This window comes from Phalacrocorax carbo, chromosome 2, assembly GCF_963921805.1.
Source record: "Phalacrocorax carbo chromosome 2, bPhaCar2.1, whole genome shotgun sequence".
In the NCBI taxonomy this organism is placed as follows: domain Eukaryota; kingdom Metazoa; phylum Chordata; class Aves; order Suliformes; family Phalacrocoracidae; genus Phalacrocorax; species Phalacrocorax carbo.
Window position 1 is genome coordinate 53,125,583 of NC_087514.1, and position 20,180 is coordinate 53,145,762.

Here is a 20,180-nt window from a genome sequence, read left to right on the forward strand (position 1 = left end):
CATAGTAGGAAACAACTCTTCCAAAGAGCAAATAATTGTGTAAAAATATAACTGGAACAAAATCCTACAGCTGATGTATAACTCAGGAAATTCCATTTCAACATATTTCTTGATGCTTAATCCTGCCAGGTGGAACGGATCAACAAAAAGGGAGAAATCACAGTACATTGTTAAAAAATGTTATACATTTGGGGAAGTCATCCAACAGGACAGAAGGCAACTCCACAAAGCAGCTACAACTCTAGTCACTCAAGTTTAGTTAGGTTCAAGCTCAATGTCTGTCTGTATCATTACAATTATTTACGTTTCAATTTATTGGTATCTTGCAAAAAGCCTATTTTTACTGAAATCCCTTTTCGAGCTATTTCCTTAATTTTTTCCAACATATACATATTACTTTCAATTAAAATATAGCAGTACTGGAATAACAGTTGGGGTGGGGAAAAAGACACTTTCTATAACTTACTCGTAAAGGCTTCTTCAGACTGTCTGCAGTATGGTTCAATAATAGAAGAGGAGTATCTCATAATTTGTAACAGCAACAGTGAGTGCTGAATCATTTGCTTGTATTAGACTGTGGAAAAATTATCATTTCAGTACAATGTCGTGACATGGCATACTATGGCTGATTGAAGCACTCAAATCAAGAGGAAAATAAAATATTAAGAAGAAACTGTTTAACATGGCAGCTGAGATAAAAATTAGAGCTCTCCACAATAGGTTACTGCAAATCAGATTTGGAATCTTAAAAGACAGTGGATATTTGATATGAAATTTGAAGGTATAATTGAGATTTTTGTTTAACTAAATTCAAAGTAGAAATGAAAGAGGAAAAGATTTCCAGAGTGAGCATGACCAATAACTGCCTTTCAAAAACAGAGCATTGAGTTTCTAAGTGCACTTCAAAGATTACATTTAAGCCCAAAATTAACTTTAACAGGCATATTAGCTCTAGACAATTTTGTCTTCAGGTTCCTCAGACCTCCTCTTTCAGCCATTAGATATATGTGAAATAACACAAGAGCAAAGAACTAGGATTCGGTGTTTTTGTAAAAAGAAATAGATACATATAAAAATGCCTATTTCCATGTGGTTAGATAGTAGTTATAATAAAGTGTGAGGAATAACATCTACAACAATGCAACATACTTTGCAATGTTCAAAATCAACTGAATTGAGAAAAGGAGCTCGACACCCACCAGGACTCCATGTCTCAGCATTAACTTCAGTACATATTTCTCCTAAGGACTGACTTCGCAAGGTGCAAGTGTGTGTTTGACCAGAGACCCACAGAGACCTTCAGAAGACGGGCAATTCTGAAAATAAGCAGTGGGATCTGTGCCAGAGGCAGCCTCTGGCCTCTCCACCCTGCAGTAGGGGTGCTGCTCTCCCTCCCTGCTGGCCTGAGACCACCTGCTTTCTTGCAAATTCCTGTGAACTATGGGTGATATGTTGCAACTGCCCCTTTTACTCTGGATCAAGTAAAGCTTTTTCTTTATCAAGTCAGGTCCAGAAAGGCCAGCAGTAACTTCTGCTAGTAAATGAGTATTAGCAAAGATAAATGCCAAAAATGAGGGGGCAAACCCTTTCAGTGAAAGATTAAAGTCTTTGTTAGGATTCGTTACACATGGAGGCTAATAACATGCATTTCACAAGTGTCTGTAATAGACTGTTTTCCTTTGTGCAAATGTATTTTCCATTTACCCTCCTCCCTGAGCCAAGCATGAGGCCCAGAGAGAGAGACTGCCCCTTTTACTTCAGCCCAAGCCCCAGGGGTGCATAATAAAGTCTGGCCAGGGGATTGTGAAGTCTGCAAGGGTGCCTGTTTGGTATCGCCACAAAAGAGAACTTGAAAGGTTTTGTGTAGTGATGAGTCTTGGTCAAGGAGTTAGCAGCATTTCAGTGAGCCAGCAATTCTTTTGTATTAAACCAAAAACCATATTCCCCTCCCGTCCATCACTTTCAGAAAATGAGCGGAGCTATCTTAATTAGTAATGCAAATTGAGGACTTGCAGTTCCCATTAGAGGTACCCAGTTTTCCACTCTTCCTGATAATGTGTTTAAAAATAAACCCCTCAATCTCCTGCCTAAGCAGCATTAATCACGCTAGATCTTAACCATCAATCATCGATTGGCTTTTATGAACTATGAGGTAAACAAAAAAGAATGAGATGTTTTAAAACTGCTGTTACAGACCATGAGCTACAGACATGTACTTTCCCCACCTCCTCTTAGACTTCAAGGGAGTATTACTGCTGAACATCACAAGGTGGTATATGACTTGCTAACAATACTTGTCGATATTTTATATCAAGCATCTGTTAGTATTTAAATATCTCATTTCAAAGTATCCAAAACTTCATGCAGGTCAGATCCCATACATATTTTGTGCACATGGATTAACTGAAGAAAATCATTAAGAGGGCAGCCCCCCAAAATATTAGCAAGTATAATGATGCACAAAATGCTAAAAATTGCTTATTTCATTTCAGACTCTACTCATATGCCAGCCTGCATCTGGAGTCCTGAACTTTTTTCAATTTCTGTATCTTCAGAAGGTATACAAAGAAAGCCATTACTTAATCCAGTGTTTTTTATAGCAAACTAAAACTACTCTGAAGAGATTAAATGTTGGAAGCTATTTTTAGCCAAACTAATTGTAACAATTTCACTAAGAACATAAGCTGCAGATGTCTCCTAAGGTAAAAAGCAAGACAATGGAAGACCTAGTAAGACAAAAGGCTTCCGACTACAGAAAAATAGCAGATCCAAATTAAATTAAATTATGCGATTCTGCCCAACGCTCCCCCTAGCGGTTTTGCCCACAGAGATGAGCATGAAGTCCCATACACGCAAAATCCTCCAGCCTAATGACAAAACGTCCCGTTAATAGGATTAAGTACCTTCTCATCAGATAAGTAGAACATGGCAAAATCCCTGACACTCCCAGCAATTAGATCAGAACACGGCCTGACCCCTTCCTGACGCAGGGAGAAATTTTGCAGAGGAGGTGTTTCAGTATTAATGGTAAATATATTGGGTTTTTTTTACTTTTCTGTGGTAATGGTTTTGTATTTCTTTTCAAAGTCAATTGGTCTTTTGCTATAAATGTAAAGGTACAATATGCAAGTAACTATAGAAGTAAATCCAGGGTATAAATAAATCCAGGCTCTTAATTTACATATGCACTTGCAGCTGATAACTGCATCTCCAAGAGGGCTATACTAGCTAACAAGAAGGCACTTAAATACTGTGTTCACTTAATCAGATGAGAACTTTAAAGTGTAGTTGCATGGTTTCTAAAAAATGAACCTTTCTCCTCTAACTGTTCTTGGGAGGGAAATAAAGCAAATGCCATTTCTTTCCCTGATTTTGTAAGAATTTCTTTCAATGGCTGATGTGTTTGTTTACAAAACTGATCTAATTGCTGATTTTTTGGCACACCTATTATTGCATCTACTATATTAAGTATTATCTTGAAGGACAATGAAAGGAATTGCATGTTTGGAGACAAGGAAGGGAGCAACATTCTAGAAATTTCCATTTTTAAATTTGGCAATAATGTTTAGCATGGATGCATTTATAATATGAACTAAGAACATAGTGTGAGATCAGTAATTAGCATGTTTCACAAGATAGAAAAGGGACAGACTGAGCTGCATAAGCTTTCGGTTTTATATATATATATATGTCCTGATTCTGTTATACCACTGTGCAAACTCAGTGGAATTCATACAGTTTGCCTGAATAGATAATTACAAATGAGGTCAGGCTTCCTACTCATGTATTTTCACTAACATTAGCATTTAGGTGCATGTTATAAATCTCAGAAACCATAGTTAAAGTCAAAATTAATGGGAACTTGTATAATACTTAGTAAACATTACACCTAGGCATCTGAGCATCATGAAGATGTCTACATTTAACTGCACCGACCTGCTTCTTTAACAGAAAGAACATGAAGTCTTCTTGGTTATTTATAATATACGTGCTATGGCTGAATGGTCATCAGTGTGCACCAACAAGGCAGGAGGAAATGAATCTCCGCGAAAACCTGAAGCGTATGTATGCTTTACTTACCAGGGCTGTGCTGGAAGCCCCTGAGCCTAGGGCTCGTCTCCTGGTACATTTTGACTTCCACACTCACTGGCATCAAGAGGATCCACTTTCATGTGTGGAGCTTACAAACCATCATATAGCTGACTACATGCACCCACACACACACAATGGGGAGATAAGAACAACCAGGATGAGAAAGTAAAGGAATTAAGAGATAAGCATCCCCTTACAAAAAAGTATTTAACAGCATTTTTATGGGTTATTTGGTCCCTCATAGATCATTAGAATATAAATTGAACCCAAAATTCAATTAACAGATTTTGAATTCTTTTATTTGTTTAAATAATCTTCTAAAATGTTTGTTCTACAATTATATACTATGCTGGAAAAAAATGGTTATTACAAATAATTGAAATAAAATTACTTAACTGAGAAAAAAGCAGCTATTCTGCATATACTCACCTTTAAGCATGGCTTTATTTTGTGGATTGGAATCCCAAGAGGATCAGCCATTAAATATTCCTTTGCTTCAGTCTATATTAATAATATTTCTGTAACAAACAAAAAGTTAGGGGAGGGGAAGAAAGATATAATGGAAGAAATAATGGCCATGTGCTTTTGGCAGTCTCAGGGCGATGCGTTCTTTACTTGTTTTGTACAGTTCCAGTGATATTAAGGGTATTTCTGCAAAGGGAACAAATACAGATAAAGGTTAGGCAATCATGCAGAGCTTCAAGGTGCAATGTGTGGGCCAACCCAGGCTTTTATCAAAACTCTATGGTCATTACTTCACAGGGAGTCTAGAGATTGTATTTTTATGAAAACAGGCTGAAGGCACCTGTAATCTACATTTTCATAATGTAAAAGGAAGCTGTCACAGGCTGCTTTCAGATCAAAAATATATAGGTTATGTCATTAGAAAACTGAAGAGTAATCCTTGGAGATATCCAAAACCCAGGATGAGGTCCTGAGCAACCTGCTCTAGTTGACCCTGCTTTAAGCAGCGCGGTTGGACTCAGTGATCTCCAGAGGTGCCTTCCAGCCTTCTGGGATTCAGTGATCAGCAGTGGGACAGCTGGGTATATAGCTTGAGTTACACACAGCTGACCACTGGCAAAGGCTCTGAGCCAGATTCTTACGTGATGGAAATTGCTTGGCTCTGTGTTATTCAGCATTCACTATCTCAAGATTTGGCTCTGTAACTGTAGGGAAAAATAAATCTGTTTCATTCTCCTTCATCATCAGTGTACGACAATTTGTGATAGTGTTAAAATCTGACTAAGTCACTGTATAACTTGGCTTTTTTTAGTATTATCTGAAGTTGGAGAGAAGTATGTAGATGAAGAGGTAAAGAAAGCTTTGATTGGTATTAAGCAGATGAAAATTATGATGGAAAGAAATGAAGATAAGCATGTAGATCTGATGAAAACCTTGAAGAAGAGCAGTGAAGAAAAACAGGTAAATGAAGCGTATCTGGGGGGTTTTTTTGTTCGTATTTTTGTTAAGTTGTGGCTATTTTTAATCAAAGATGAGGCAGGCTGTACATGGATTTAGCCTGCCTCCTGGAAGTAGTACGGCATGCCATTGTGCTCAGGCCAATAAGCAATCCAGAAGGGATCCGTTGGTGTCTCCCCTTTTCTGTGAAGAATGTAAATCATTGTATGTTCACTCTGAGCAGCATACGTCTCTTTATGTGGCCACACAATTGACATGAGATCTGCTTCTGCCCCTTTCTCTCGGTAGTGGAAGAAAACTCTCATGGCACCTCTATAGCGGTTTCTCACTGCCTGTCTCCTGGAAGCAGGAGTTGGGCCAAAAGACATCCTTTACTAGCCTGTCAGGAACCTGGATGTTCCCATTTCAGAAGAAGTTAAAAAATTAGTTTATATTTGCCAATGTCTTAAGAAAGAGCTTGCCTGCTGGCAGGACCCTGGCAGGCTGAGGCTTCAGCCCTGAGGGAAGCTTTCAGACTGCACTGGAATAAAGCACCGAACAAGAGCACTGCCTGCGTCACTGGTGCCTCTCCCAGATTGTGCGGTTCTTTTGAAAGCTAGAGATTAAGTGTTTCCATCTTTCCTCAGAAATACAGCTTTCTAACTGAGTGGCATACTGTTAATTTTTCCCTGTGGCTGAATGTCTAAGCTATTTCTAATAGGAAACTGAAAGAGTGAGCACGAGAAAAAATACAGCTGAGTTACCACTAGTTAGCAAGTTACCTTCTCTCAGCCCATCCCAGTTACAAGGTAAAACATATTATCTGACACAACTTTCCTAGAGATTTGAGCTCTCTCATTTAATTCTGCAGGTGGGAGGGAACCAGCAGCAGCCTAGGCATAGTCAAGCTGATGGTGACCACAATGTAGAGATACAGAAGTTCTGCAGTAAAAGGAGACATTAAATGCTGTATGTTGACTCAAACATTACTTTGGAGAGAGAACCTGAGTTTTGTAACATCCAGAAGCCAGAGCTGCTGCAACAGCAATATGTTGAATAAAGTATCATACTTATCCCGCTTCACTGAATTCACACCAAGGCAACTGCAATCAACTGTATAAAGGTGTTTTGTGCGGAAGGCCCGGCAGCTCTGCCCTGCATGTCTCTACAAACCTCAGGCCACAAGATGTTTCCCAGCTTGCTTTGCAAACTTCAGACCTTCAGCAAAATATCAAAGCGTCAAATGATAATGTGCTCTAGAGAAAGTACAGTAGATCACGGGAATTTCCAATGTCCTACTGCAATGACTAGGCTCGGAGCCATGGGCTCAGATGATCATGAGAAATAGAGAGTACTGTATATTTTTTAAAAATAGAAAGATCCTAACTATTGTGTTCCTTGAAGTTGAAGTTTAAACTATTTGTATTAGCAAGCCAAAAAGTACCTGATAGCTTTCTAACATCTTTAGGAACACCAGTACACTCCCATCATCTACACTGTTGTTAGCTTTTACTGGATGACTTCATTTACACAGAACTTACATCCACAGCGAGAGTTCATAAAACATGGAATAAATGTATTAGAAAGATCAGAAAATAAACATAAACTATGAAGACCACCAAGCTGTCTCCACCAAGCTCATTCTCACAGAATTTTTCTTTTCTGTGAGCCTCTTCCTTACTGAGGTGCTGTGAAAAAGGAGTAAGACCAATTAAAAGGTTTCTGTCATACTTAGGAACAAATTGGGACATTGTTTGGAAAACTATAAATATCTTGTACTTGCAGGAAGAAATTAATGAAGTGCAATCTACTTGAATAGGAAGAACTCTTCTGTCTTTCCATTGCCAATTCTATTCTAAAATGCTACTTCTTATCTGCTCAGCTTTGTGCTCTACCGGATGAAGAATGATCCGGTAAAAAGAAGCCACATTTCCCTTCAGTATGCAATGAGTGCCTCACCCTTCCACAAGAACAGGAAGAGACCCTCTCACTACAATCTTTTGCTTCGAACCATAGAACAGTTTGGGTTGGAAGGGACCATCTAATTCCAGCGGGGAAAGGGGAACCCGTCCCTGGGTGGGCTCGAACCACCAGCCTTTCGGTTAACAGCCGAACGCGCTAACCAATTGCGCCACAGAGACTCCCAAGTATAATCCCAAAACAGAGAAAATGCTATACTTATACATATTTCTGCATTAGAGAAAGAATTTATGCATGGCAAGGACCTAGCTTCATGAAATATCAGTCCTTTAAAGAATAGAGTAAAGCAACAAAAAAAGCCTATTTGTGGAACAGATGAACACTGCAGATATCATGTGGAGAAAAAATTATATGAATTAAGCACATAACCTTGTGAGAGGCTGAATGCTTCTTGCACAGAAAGATGTGTGGTTTTTTCACAACCAGGTAGACTGTAGAGATCTGTTTGGGTTTGTATGGTGCACCCTCTGAGAGAATGACATCAGAAAAACCCTATAAGGAAAAGATTTCCAATTTTCAGTTCCCTCCTTAGGTGACTGCAGCTGAGAAAACAACCCACCCTAACAGTTAGGGGTTAGGAAAAAACAAGGAACCATAAATAGCCAAAATGAGTGATCAACACTGGGATAAATATTTAGAATATTAATCTGAAAATTGCCCTCAACTGAATCTTTATTTTTTACTTAGCAAGCCTTGCGACTTATGGATGAAGTAAAGGAAAGATTAGAAGAAGAAGAAAGACAATGTCAAGTATCCTTGAAAAATTTATGGGATGAATGTGAATCTTGTTTACAAAGTACCTGCATGAGATATTACACAACTTGCAAACATGGTTTGCCAACATTTAGAAGAAAGGTAGGAAGAAATTTTGTATCTGGGAAATACTTCTGAGAGTTAAGTGTTTTCCATGGAGGAAAAAAAAAAATCACCTACTTATATAACATCATGCTTTCCCATGCTTATTTTATTTTAACTGTACACTTTAAGTAACAGAATAGCTTTAAAATGCTAAATTTTTTTTAACAAAGAAAACTGTCAGCAAAGGAGACTCCCCTAATTCTACCAGAAAGAAAATATGCTTTCCTGGCTGGCTCAGTATTATTTCAAGATTGAACAAAATTATAATCACATTTTTTATTTGGGCATATGCTTTAAATGCAGCTTAACAGCCAAAACTGCACAATTACCAGATTACCTAGCTTTCACATCCCCGGGCACTGAAAAATACAGTAACTTAAAAATTAAATGTGGTGTGTTTCAGAAGTGACCAGCTTTAGAGCAAAGGTGTTTAACATTCTCTTAAAATTATGCAGGTAAAATGTGGAAGATATTAGATCTAAGACTATTGGTGATACTTTTAGCTTTTCAGATACCTCTCATGGATACCTCCAATGTATCTCTTGGACTTTCAAGAGTCTGTGGATGTCAGGTTGAAATTATTGCAGCAAAGGTTGTATACTGCACTGTCACTGTCTTTGACCCTCTTGATAACTTCCTCAGTGAGCTATATGGTTTATTTGAAGCATTCAAAGTAAGAAATATGTTGTGACCTAAATAATTTTCTAAAAGAGGACAAAGATGATAGCTGTGGCTGATGACACACAGGCAGCAGGGGCAATACTGGCTTAGGCTGTTCTGGCAGTGCCATTTCACAATTCACCTTCCCTCTGAGTTGCACTAGCAGTCAGGTTAAGCAGCTGATCTGATTTTTTAAAAAAAAAAAGTAGGTGTATGTGTATGTGTACGTGTATGTGTTCAGCTGGGTGTTTCTTAACCCTTACCAGTTTTCTAATGCCATGAAGTGTAGCTCCACAAAACATGGCATCTGCTCAGGCAAAGGTAGTGTGTTAAAGCATGGAGCAGGGAACCAGTGGCTGAGACCCAGGGACTGGGAACTCTGCAAAGCAGTTGACACTCAGTCTCTTCCATCATCAAACCATGGACTCAGGGACACTGCTTCATTGATTTTAATGGGTTTCAGTTTGCACAAGCATGTGAGGCCTTGGCCATTGGTGAGAGAGGGTAGGGTGTTTACAGATCACAGCGAGAACAATCGCCTTCAGTTCCCTACACTGCACATAAGTACCACAGAAATGTTTCCAAGATAATGTCCAAATGGTTTGTTGGAAGAAACCCAAAATGCTGATACTAACTTTGAGCCTCCACAGATTAAAGGCCAACTGGCAACCCTTTTACTCCCGATCTGATTTGCAGCTAATGATTTAGCCTGAATGTACTTCCACTCTTTAGAATCTAGTGTCTTAAGTTACTTTGGAGACTACGCTGTATTTGCAGTTGTTAAGAAAACATTGCTTCCATGGGTATTTGAAAGAGAAAAACTGATAACTTGTCTGGCAGCTGATCTATCTCCTTCTTATACACAGGTAGAAGATTTTTTGAGGAAAATACCTCCACTCATTTTTACCTTTCATGAGGATAAAGGAAAAGACATCCAGTTTAATGAAAAGCCTGAGAAAGAGGATTCCCAGCTAGTAAAAATGGAAGACTTATTTAGCCAACTATTATCAGACATGGGCTCAATATTTGACAGAAGTTTAATTTTTTTCAAGCAGATGCAAAAAGAATTTGATCAGTCTTTTCAGACTTATTTCCTGTCTGATCTGGACCTGAATGAGTCCCCCAGCATGCCAGCTTTGCCTGAGGACACGACCAGAAACAGCGGCTCACAGAAAGGCTGGGGTATACCTGGCTTCTTACAGATAGTTTTTGATTTCAGTAAGACGGTGTTTGAAGGTGTCAGTGAGGTGATTACTGAAGTATTTAATGAATACAGAGATAACAGAAGAGATGTGCCAGAACAAGCCAAAGGCAAGTGTTAGAAACTGAAAATCAACTGCACTGTCAATGACATCAAACCCTTTGGGATTGCTAAACTATGGTCAATGATTCAGTCTGAGGTATGTTAGTGTGAGATACACTATAGAAGCTCTGGAGGCTTTCTTGGTTAAACAGGCATGGGTCAAGGGTAACTTTATCGGTTAAATTAAGACATACAAATCACCTAGAAATCTCAAAGAAATGTCACAGGGGGACTTATGGGTCCTACACAGTGTGATTTTCCCATCAATTCTCAAAGCATTTGCAGGAGTTCCTTGGGAGCACCTGAATTCATGATGGTTGCAGGTTTTCATAAGGCTGACTGACAGGTCTGATCTCAGCATTTGTCAGGGTATGATATATATCATACCGTATTGACAAGTCACCAATTCTAAAAAATTAGAGTCATTCCATGACACATCAAGGCATATCCCTGCCCTTGTTAAAAGACATTAAGCTCAGCCAGACAGCTGCAAGCCCTGTTCTAGGCTTCCACAGCAAAGCAGTGTTCCAGTCAAACACAGACCAGCCATCAGGTTTTCCAGGGACCAGAAAAATTCTAGGCAAAACATTTGTTTCAGGTAATGATTCTCCACAGAGGAAGCAATCCTTGGTTAACTTTTAGAATAAAATAAGCCTTATCCTTTGCATCTTACTAATGCAAATAGAAAACCAAGCATCATTCAAATACATGCTGGTGCCTACCTAGAAGAAGATCACAGTAACGACATGCCGTAACTCTGAGTGGTAGGTGACATAACCTATATAGTCACCTATATAGGTGACATAAACTATATAGTAATGAGGAAATCTAAAGTTAAGTGATTCTACAACAGTGTTTTTAAATTTTTCCTGTATTATGACCCATGTTACCTCAGAAATAAGCTTTGGTACTGTGCTCTCATCTAGCTGTACGTGATTATGAAACATCTTGACTTCTAAGGGTCAAAAAGATCTTATCAGAACTCACACGGTTTAGACATAACCTGTAATAATATTAGCAATCGTTTGGCTATTAGTATATAGTAGACATTACTATGCCTTTATAAGGGAATATACCAGTGGTATGAATTCCTTGAAAGAAAACACAATTTGTATCTTCTCCTGACTTCTACTTTTTCATGTTTTATACCTTTTTTTTTTTTTTTTTAAGGTGGGAGGCAGGGATTTACACCAGATATTTTTGATTAAGGGCAAGAAATTATATTCTAGCACACAGAGTAGGTAACAAACATATATTTATCAGGACCCTAAGCTTAATGGCAGTCTAAAAATACCTTGACTTCATTCTAGATCCTGACAGAAGTGGCATGTTCTCAAAAATTGTGTCAGGACACTGGAGGCCTCTGTGCAGGGAGCTTCGGGAGAACTCCTCTGGATGCCCACAGTTTCATGAAAGATGTCAGAAATGTCAAGGCAATCTTTTGCATGGTAAATAGCTATTTTCTGATTTTTTTTCTGTCATGCATTGACCACCGGTTTGTAGAATTTGAGGCTATCGTTGTCTACAGTGCTGTTCCCATATTTTTGGAATTAACATTCAGTCACTGAATTTTTACTGTAACTACAGATACAAATACTATTCCTCATTCCAGATGATTTCAATTACCTTTCCCCACTGTCTCCACAGAGTGTCAGTATAACTCAGTTGTTAACATACTGCTGGAGGTCCAAAGAGAACTTCTACACTCCAGAACAAAATATCTGTATATTTTGTTAGAGTTGCCTCCCTGCAGAGAAGGAAGAGGTCAGGCAGTAATCAATCCTGCCTGGGTGCAGAACTGCTGAGCAGGAAGTGAGGAGAAGCTCAAACTCCTGACACTTGCTTCTCCTGCAGACAACCAGGCGTAACATCAGGTAGCATTCAGCTCCTTGCAAGAAGAGCAAGTGCTGAAGATCCTGCAATTACTCTTTGTTGAACCATGTCAGCAAACAGGACTGACATGAAGGACGAAAAAGGGACTGCTTGTCAGTACAGAAGGAGATGGCAAAGCTCTGGCATGCACTCTCCATGGGCACCTGGAAAAAATTCAGACTGCATCACCTAGAACTGTTCTCAAGACTCCCGCTGCAGCATGATACATCTGTGTTTCCAGAATTATTTAGGTCTTAAAAGCCACTGAATGTGCTTAAAACAAAATGTCTTCAGAATATCTCCAGTCCGGCAACTATTAATGATTCAATGGCACATTTTGAAAAGAAGAGATAAACACTTCCATCTCACTAAAAATATCTTTTTGTATACAACTGTGGATTACAGATACCTGTATCTGTGGTTACTGTACTATCAGCCTGAAGGTGTCCCTTGACAGTCCTATTTGACAGAGAATAATCAAAATTTTCCACAGTAATTTCTGTATAAGTTTAACATAATGGTCTTGTTTAACACTCATATTTTAGTAAAGAAAAAAAGAGCAATCTTCTGTTCTGAATTCATGGCAGATGATACTCATCAGATACTAGAATCACAGAATGTCCGGAGTTGGAAGGGACCCACAAGGATCATCAAGTCCAACTCCTGTCCCTGCACAGGACAACCCCAAAATTCACACCATGTGTCTGAGGGTGTTGTCTGAATGCTTTTTGAATATCGTCAGGCTTGGCGCTGTGGCTGCCTCCCTGGGGAGCCTGTTCCAGTGCTCCACCGCCCTTTGGGTGAAGAACCTTTTCCTAATACCCAACATAAACCTCCCCTGGCACATCCTCCTGCCATTCCCTCCAGTCCTGTCATCGGTCACCAGAGAGAAGAGACCAGCGCCTGCCCCTCCTCCTCCCCTTGTGAGGAAGCTGTAGACCGTGATGAGGTCTGCCCTCAGTCTCCTCTGCTTCAGGCTCAACAAACCATTCCTCGTACAGTTTCCCCTCCAAACCCTTCACCAACTTCGTGGCCCTTCTCTGGACACTCTCCAGTAGCTTTATATCCTTCATGTCCTGTGGCGCCCAACACTGCACACAGCACTCGAGGTGAGGCCGCACCAGCACAGAGCAGAGCTGGACAATCCCCTCCCTCGACCGGCTGCAATGCAGGGCTTGATGCACCCCAGGACTCATTTGGCCCTCTTGGCTGCCAGGGCACACTGTTGGCTCATGTTCAACTTGCCATCGACCAGAACCCCCAGGTCCCTCTCTGCAGAGCTGCTCTCCAGCCTCTCATTCCCCGGCCTGTATGTACATCCAGGGTTGCCGTGCCCCAGGCGTAAAATCCGGCACTTGCTCTCGTTAAACTTCTAACTACTAATGTCTAGTAGATAAATATTAGGCCTTAACGCTCAGCAGGAATAATAACATACATTATGTACTTTCTTGTAATAACCTATATACTTAGAAGGATTGATAATGGAATATAAGCAATTAAAAGATAATTTATAAAGAGATTATGAAGTTGCTGTATGTAAAATCTACCAGTTCTTATGTAGCATAGCAGAGAATCTATTGCCCTGAAATATGATATAAACCTTAAAGTACTCAGTAAGTCGTTGTAATACAGCAAATGGGATAATTAATCCATTTATTTATTATGAACCTAAACTAAATCTATCAAAATAGGTCAGCAAGAATTACTCTTTTTATTTTTAGCAATATTTAAACACCAACCCAAAGCAAGTCCCCTTGCTAGACTTTTTTACAGTTTTCTGTACTTCATCTAGAAAAGATGAAGTACAAGACACATTACTTTCCTGTAAGCTTCATGCTGGCTGTCTTTTCTAACAGATTGCCCAAATGTTCCTGAACTGCACATCAAGTTTGATGAAGCCTTTAAACTGGTGAATCTCTCGGGGGAGCAGTATGATCAGATTCTCCAGGTGGTTCAGCGTCATACAGAAGACACTTCCTACTTGTTGAACAAGATGAAAGAAAGATTTGGGTGGGTGTCTGAGTTATCCAATATGACCATTGGACCAGAAAACATTTTCAATATAGTTAAGGTAAGGGTTATATTCTGAAGGGAAATATTGCACAGCGCTGTCTTTGACCTATGCTTTGCTCATACTTACACTTCTGGTGATTGTGGATGTTTGTTCACAGGTAATGTTTGGTTTTTACAACACAAAGTTCCTATTCATTTCATAGAATGATAGAATCATAGAGTGTCCTGAGTTGGAAGGGACCCACAAGGATCATCGAGTGCAACTCCTCAATTTATGTATGCTTAATATTCCCCCGATGAGCCAAAACTCCAGAGATTAGAAACTATTTTCCTCTAAATCCTTTTAGTCTGATGGATGGCTGACAGGCTAACCTGAATCACTGTCTGATAAGAGTAAATTGACACTAGCAGGTTTGACTGGCCTCATATTACCTTCCCAGATAAATTTCACTGTATCAGTCAGTAAGACATCGTTATTGGATCACTGAATATCTAGCTATATGTCTATGTCTGTACCTATATATCCCAAAGCTCAAATAAAGCAAATGTTATGCAGGTTATGGCAGTGGAAGCTGCCTATCTTTAACAGCATCTGTCAATATTCCAATAAATACATCATGATTAACTGTATCTCACACACAAGAATATATCCAATCCATTTTCCTGGGCGAGGGACAAATCCTATTCTCCCTTCCAACTCAGAAATCCAATGTCCTACTATTACTACAAAACTTTATATGAAATAATTGTGCAATCCACCAACAATCACAAAATCAGGAACAAGGGCACAGGCAATATTTAAGCACATTTTCCCAACTGAGCCTCAGCTATCTGCTCTGGAAAAATAAAGCTACAGAACTAAGACTGGTTTAGAAAAACACATAGGAATGAATAACTTCAATCACACAACCTTTGTCTGGAAATTAGTGGGACGACTCACAAGTTTTCATCAGGAGATCAGAAACTGTTTATAGATGTAGTTCATGGTATAAATATTAACATGCAGCTCTTTAGTATGGTCTTGCAGTGCCATGTCAGCTCTTCCTACCGCCTACAGTAAGCTTTGGCATAAATTCAGACACCCACTGTCTTTTTCAGAAGAAAGTAATTTAAAGAAAGTAGGCAAGTCTAAAACATTCCTCTATTTAATTTCCCCTTTAAAGACAGTAGGCACAGTTGGTATAAACAAAACTAAAAGTATGCAATAGTTTATAGCATCTAAAGTACGGATTTCTTCTCTTCTAGGTGGCACCTGGGAATCCTTCTGGTAAAAATGAAACTGTGGTAGATGTGAATATTCTGACTTCACCTACTTTCACCATTAAAGTTCCTCCCAATTTAGACCCAAAGAGTGCTGAATTCATTGAATACATAGCTGGGAAAGCACTGCAACTATATAAGCAGAATTTTTAAGTGGTAAGTTCATTCTTTCTCCTTCAAAGAGAACACAATTCTTTGTAAGAGGTGTTTACATTGCAGTAAACTTTAGTTGGAACAGGATTCAGTCATGGCATATTCAAGGCTACCTCCTCAGAAATGACACATTGATTGAGAGACAAACACAAGCGTTATAGAAAACAAAAACAAATGCTCAATGTTCTAGCCTGCAAAACACAGACATGATGATATTAAAAAACTTTACTTATTTAACTGTGAAACTCTCAATCTTTAAGTAACATCTGGGATGAGGTAATGTGATGAAAAATGTTCCTTCAGAAAAAAATTGCCTCACAACCACAGTCTAGAGCCTTGGCATCAGAAACCACGTCTTTGTGTTCATTAATCATGAATAAACTGGAATTACCACTATTCATTATGATTTTTATTTTAGGTGGTGTTTAAAAGCATGTTCCTTATTACTTTTTACGATAAAGGAGTGCAAAGTTGGAATCAGCACCAGGACCTGAAAGAGCTGTCTTACCATAACATTTTCCCCTTAGCAGCGCTCTGCTCAGATTAAGTGTTAACAGTGTCTGCAGTTTGACATGTGGGAATGTGCACAAGAAGATCCTTCTCATGGATTTGTAACCAGTTTCGTAGAAACAGCTCACAGAGGCCTCTCTCCACGCTTAAGAGAATTCCAGATGGAGAGGGAAGAACCAGGCAGAGAGGCAGGGGAAACGATGCTTCATAGTCTCTAATCCCACGGGGAATCTCCAGGAAAGACAGGGTGGTTTCAGGTGGCATCATGCTGCTGTGGGGCTAGCCAGCCACCCGGGGAAACCCAGGGGGTTCTGGGGTGCAGAGCTCTGGTGGCCTCCGACTCTCACAGTTGGCTCTGCCAGGACCAGAGCCACAGAAGGAGCAAGACCTACAGGCAAGTCACTGCAGTGTCCCCCCATTTTTCTGAGGAGGCACTAAATTTGGACATGGCTCCTCTTTAGGTCATGGGTGTCTGATATCCTCATCACAGCAAATAAAGCATGACATGAATGCACACAGAAGTCTCAGAAGGCATGTAAAAAGGATTCAACATTAATGAAGTAGATGAATAAAAGAAAATTTCAGCATTTTATATTGACTCTGGTTATTCTTTTGAGGTCAGACTCACAGTTTTTAAACAGATGAAAGAAATCACTTCCACTCGAGAGGCTGAGGAGGGCTGCACAATTTAGACAGAATATAATAAGCCTCACCATGAACTTTGATTAGGTAAATATTGGTGAAATTATGTGCATATTTAAAACAGACCCTTCTAAAAAGTATTTATAAACATATACAATAAAATGTTCAGCAGAGTTTCTCTACAGTTTTTCTTCACGATTCTCTGTAATTTATGTGCAGTTGATGATATATACTACTTCAGATCACGTAAGACTAATCTTCAAGGCCTAATGTGACCATATTAATTTCTTTGGCCTGATTATGATAGCCTGAATCTTAGTCTGAGTCTCCTGTGCAACATATCTTGTGTAGCCATTTCATACCCGAGAAAAGTAAGTGGTATTAATTTCCAAATCACAATACTATTCTATGTTCAGTTTGCACAACAGATTCAGGGTACATGAGAGCGTGATGAAAGCAAAGAGTTAAAACTCGGAAAGATCTACAAGAAGGGAAAAACAGGGGAAAAAAAAGAACTGTTTCAGTATGTTTTTAATGTCTTGTATGTTTCTACGGAAGGGCACTGATGCATTCCCCATACACTTATTTTTCTAACATTTTTTTCTCAGTCCAAAACCAAAATGCTTCATCAAATTATTTTTTTTCTCCTAGGAAAGAAGATGCGTGAGATCTTTCTTCCTGAAATTCAGTATATACTCCTTAAGTGAAATACCCCTAAGCTCAATGTACAGCTAATTGTTAAATGACTATGGTTAAAATAGCTGCATAAAAATAAAATTTTGCTTAGTAAATACCGTGACATATGAGCTAGCAACTGAAGACCGCAGAAATCTTTTAATTCAAAGCCAAATTCAAATCCAAATCCATTTTAATATTCATTTATTTAAATAAAATTATATTTATGTTGTAAATTAGGTAATCTTTGATAACCAGCTATGGCCCTGGTTATGCAAAGATTTAAGGAAATAATCAGCTGTAAGCATACAAATAATTCCTACTTGCATACTTAAATTCAAGCACATTCTTAAGCCTTTCCAAGATTGGTCCCTACAGATGTTGCACATTCAGCTAAGTCTGAATCAACCAGATTTCCATATGCATGTAGCATATTATTTTCCAATGAAAATGTTCCATTTCTTCTTGTAGTTGCTTTTGATGTTTATCATGTACATTAAATGACTTTTCTGAATATGCAGTAATGAGTAAGTCTTTGCCTTTGGCATTTCTTACTTGTAGTTTGCCTCTGGAGTCATAATTAACAGGGAATCCTTTATCAGAAAAGATGTTTGGGTTTTTTTCCTAAATTATATACATTAGCTTGCAATGGTATTTGCAAATACTAGTACTAAATTATAAAGGTTAAGAACTGATATATCTCTCAGTAAGAAGCAGAATTCTAAGTGATTTGGTTTCATTTGCTGTGCCTGGCATTTCTAAGCATTTTTTGCACATTTATAGTCACCATTTCCAACTGTATCTCTGCTAAATATATGTATGCATTTCTAAGTGTACAAAACCATCTATATTAGATACGACTATAGAAAAATAACCATACCCTAATTATCACAGAATCACAGAATCACAGGTTGGAAGGGACCTCAGGGATCATCTAGTCCAACCCTTCTGGGAAGAGCACAGTCTAGAAAAGATGGCCCAGCACCCTGTCCAGCCAACTCTTGAAGGTGTCCAACGTGGCTGAATCAACCACTTCCCTGGGGAGATTATTCCAGTGGTGACTGTCCTCACTGTGAAAAATTTCCCTCTCGTGTCCAATCGGAATCTCCCCAAGAGCAACTTGTGTCCATTCCCCCTTGTCTTCTCCATGTGGCTCCTTGTAAAAAGGGAGTCTCCATCTTCTTTGTAGCTACCCCTTAAGTACTGGTACATGGTGATGAGATCCCCTCTGAGCCTCCTTTTCTCAAGGCTGAACAAACCCAGCTCTCCCAGCCTACCCTCGTATGGCAGCTTCCCAGTCCTTTGATCATCTTGGTGGTCCTCTGGACCCCTTCCAGCTTGTCCACATTCTTTTTGTATAGAGGGGACCAGAACTGTACACAGTACTCCTGGTGTGGCCTGACGAGCACTGAGTAGAGCAGGATAATGACTTCTTTCTCTCTGCTGGTGATGCCCTTTTTGATGCAACCCAGCATCCTGTTGGCCTTCTTGGCCGCAGCAGCACACTGTTCGCTCATGTTGAGCTTCCTGTCTACCAGGACTCCCAGGTCCCTTTCCCCAGAGCTGCTCTCCAGTCAGGTGGACCTCAGGCTGTGCTGCACTCCCGGATTATGTTTTCCCAGGTGCAGGATCTTACACTTCTCCTTGTTGAACTTCATAAGGTTCTTGCTGGCCCACTCTTCCAGCCTATCCAGATCTCACTGCAGAACAGCTCTGCCTTCTGGAGTGTCTACTTCCCCACTCAACTTGGTGTCATCAGCAAACTTCATCAGGCTACACTTGATGCCGTTATCCAGATCACTTACAAAGATGTTGAATAACGTTGGGCCCAATATCGATCCCTGGGGGACTACACTACTGACAGGTTACCATACTTTTTCCTTTATTTCTATACATGCAAATAAGTATACACATTTATACAAGAAAAAGACCATTTCATTGTTTTAATTAGTGGGAAAGATAGGTTTTCCTGCCTGCAGTAAGAAGTAGAATTTTCTAGTCCACTTTGTAGTCAAATTCTAGTTCCATTCAATATCCATTATCCATGCCTGTTTTACAGGCTCCTAATCATGAGAGATTAGCAGTCGTAACACCTGTAACCACACCAGTTGTCAGAAAGTTGGGCTTTATCTGAGAGATAAGTGACACTCTCATAACGCTTGACTTAGAAGATATACTAACAAACAGAATCATAGAATCCTTTGGGTTGGAAAGGACGTTTAGAGGCCATCTAGTCCAACCCCCTGCAGTGAGCAGGGACATCCCCAACTAGATCAGGTTGCTCAGAGCCCTGTCCAACCTGACCTTGAATGTTTCCAGGGATGGGGCCTCCACTACCTCTCTGGGCAACCTGTTCTGGAACTTCACCACCCTCATTGTACAAAATTTCTTCCATATATCCAGACTAAATCTACCCTCCTTTATTTTAAAACCATTACCCCTTGTCCAGTCACAACAGACCTTTCTAAAAAGATTGTCCCCATCTTTCCTATAGTCCTCTTTAAGTATCGGAAGGTCTCCCCAGGGCCTACTCCTTCCCAGGCTGAACAACCCCAACTGTCTCAGCCTTTCTTCACAGGAGGGGTGCTCCAGCCCTCGGATCATTTTTGTCACCCTCCTCTGGACCCACTCCAACTGGTCCAGTGCTCAGGGCTCCAGAGCTGGATGCAGCGCTCCAGGTGGGGTCTCACCAGAGCGGAGTAGAGGGGCAGAATCACCTCCCTTGACCTGCTGGCCACGCTGCTTTTGATGCAGCCCAGGA

At 39.8% G+C, this 20,180-nt stretch overlaps 1 protein-coding gene and 1 non-coding gene across 2 annotated transcripts; one reads left to right on the forward strand and one right to left on the reverse strand.

The window, feature by feature from the left end:
• The first annotated feature begins 3,958 nt into the window (after window positions 1-3,958).
• Window positions 3,959-15,592, forward strand: CLUL1 (clusterin like 1). Its single transcript, XM_064445448.1, has 7 exons — window positions 3,959-4,061; window positions 5,369-5,517; window positions 8,161-8,328; window positions 9,858-10,308; window positions 11,605-11,742; window positions 14,023-14,237; window positions 15,425-15,592. The coding sequence occupies exons 1-7, from the start codon at window positions 3,959-3,961 to the stop codon at window positions 15,590-15,592; spliced, it is 1,392 nt and encodes a 463-aa protein (XP_064301518.1).
• On the reverse strand, window positions 7,561-7,634 carry TRNAN-GUU (transfer RNA asparagine (anticodon GUU)). Its single transcript has one exon. It is a non-coding gene; the product is annotated as a tRNA-Asn (tRNA).
• Window positions 15,593-20,180: the final 4,588 nt, after the last annotated feature.

Excerpts from the sequence above, each read along its gene's own strand:
- CLUL1 (XM_064445448.1), top strand. The coding sequence starts at position 3,959 with ATGAAGTCTTCTTGGTTATTTATAATATACGTGCTATGGCTGAATGGT. Across the intron at positions 8,329-9,857 it reads TGCCAACATTTAGAAGAAAG|GTAGAAGATTTTTTGAGGAA; the intron begins GTAGGAAGAAAT and ends TCTTATACACAG. Across the intron at positions 14,238-15,424 it reads ACATTTTCAATATAGTTAAG|GTGGCACCTGGGAATCCTTC; the intron begins GTAAGGGTTATA and ends CTTCTCTTCTAG.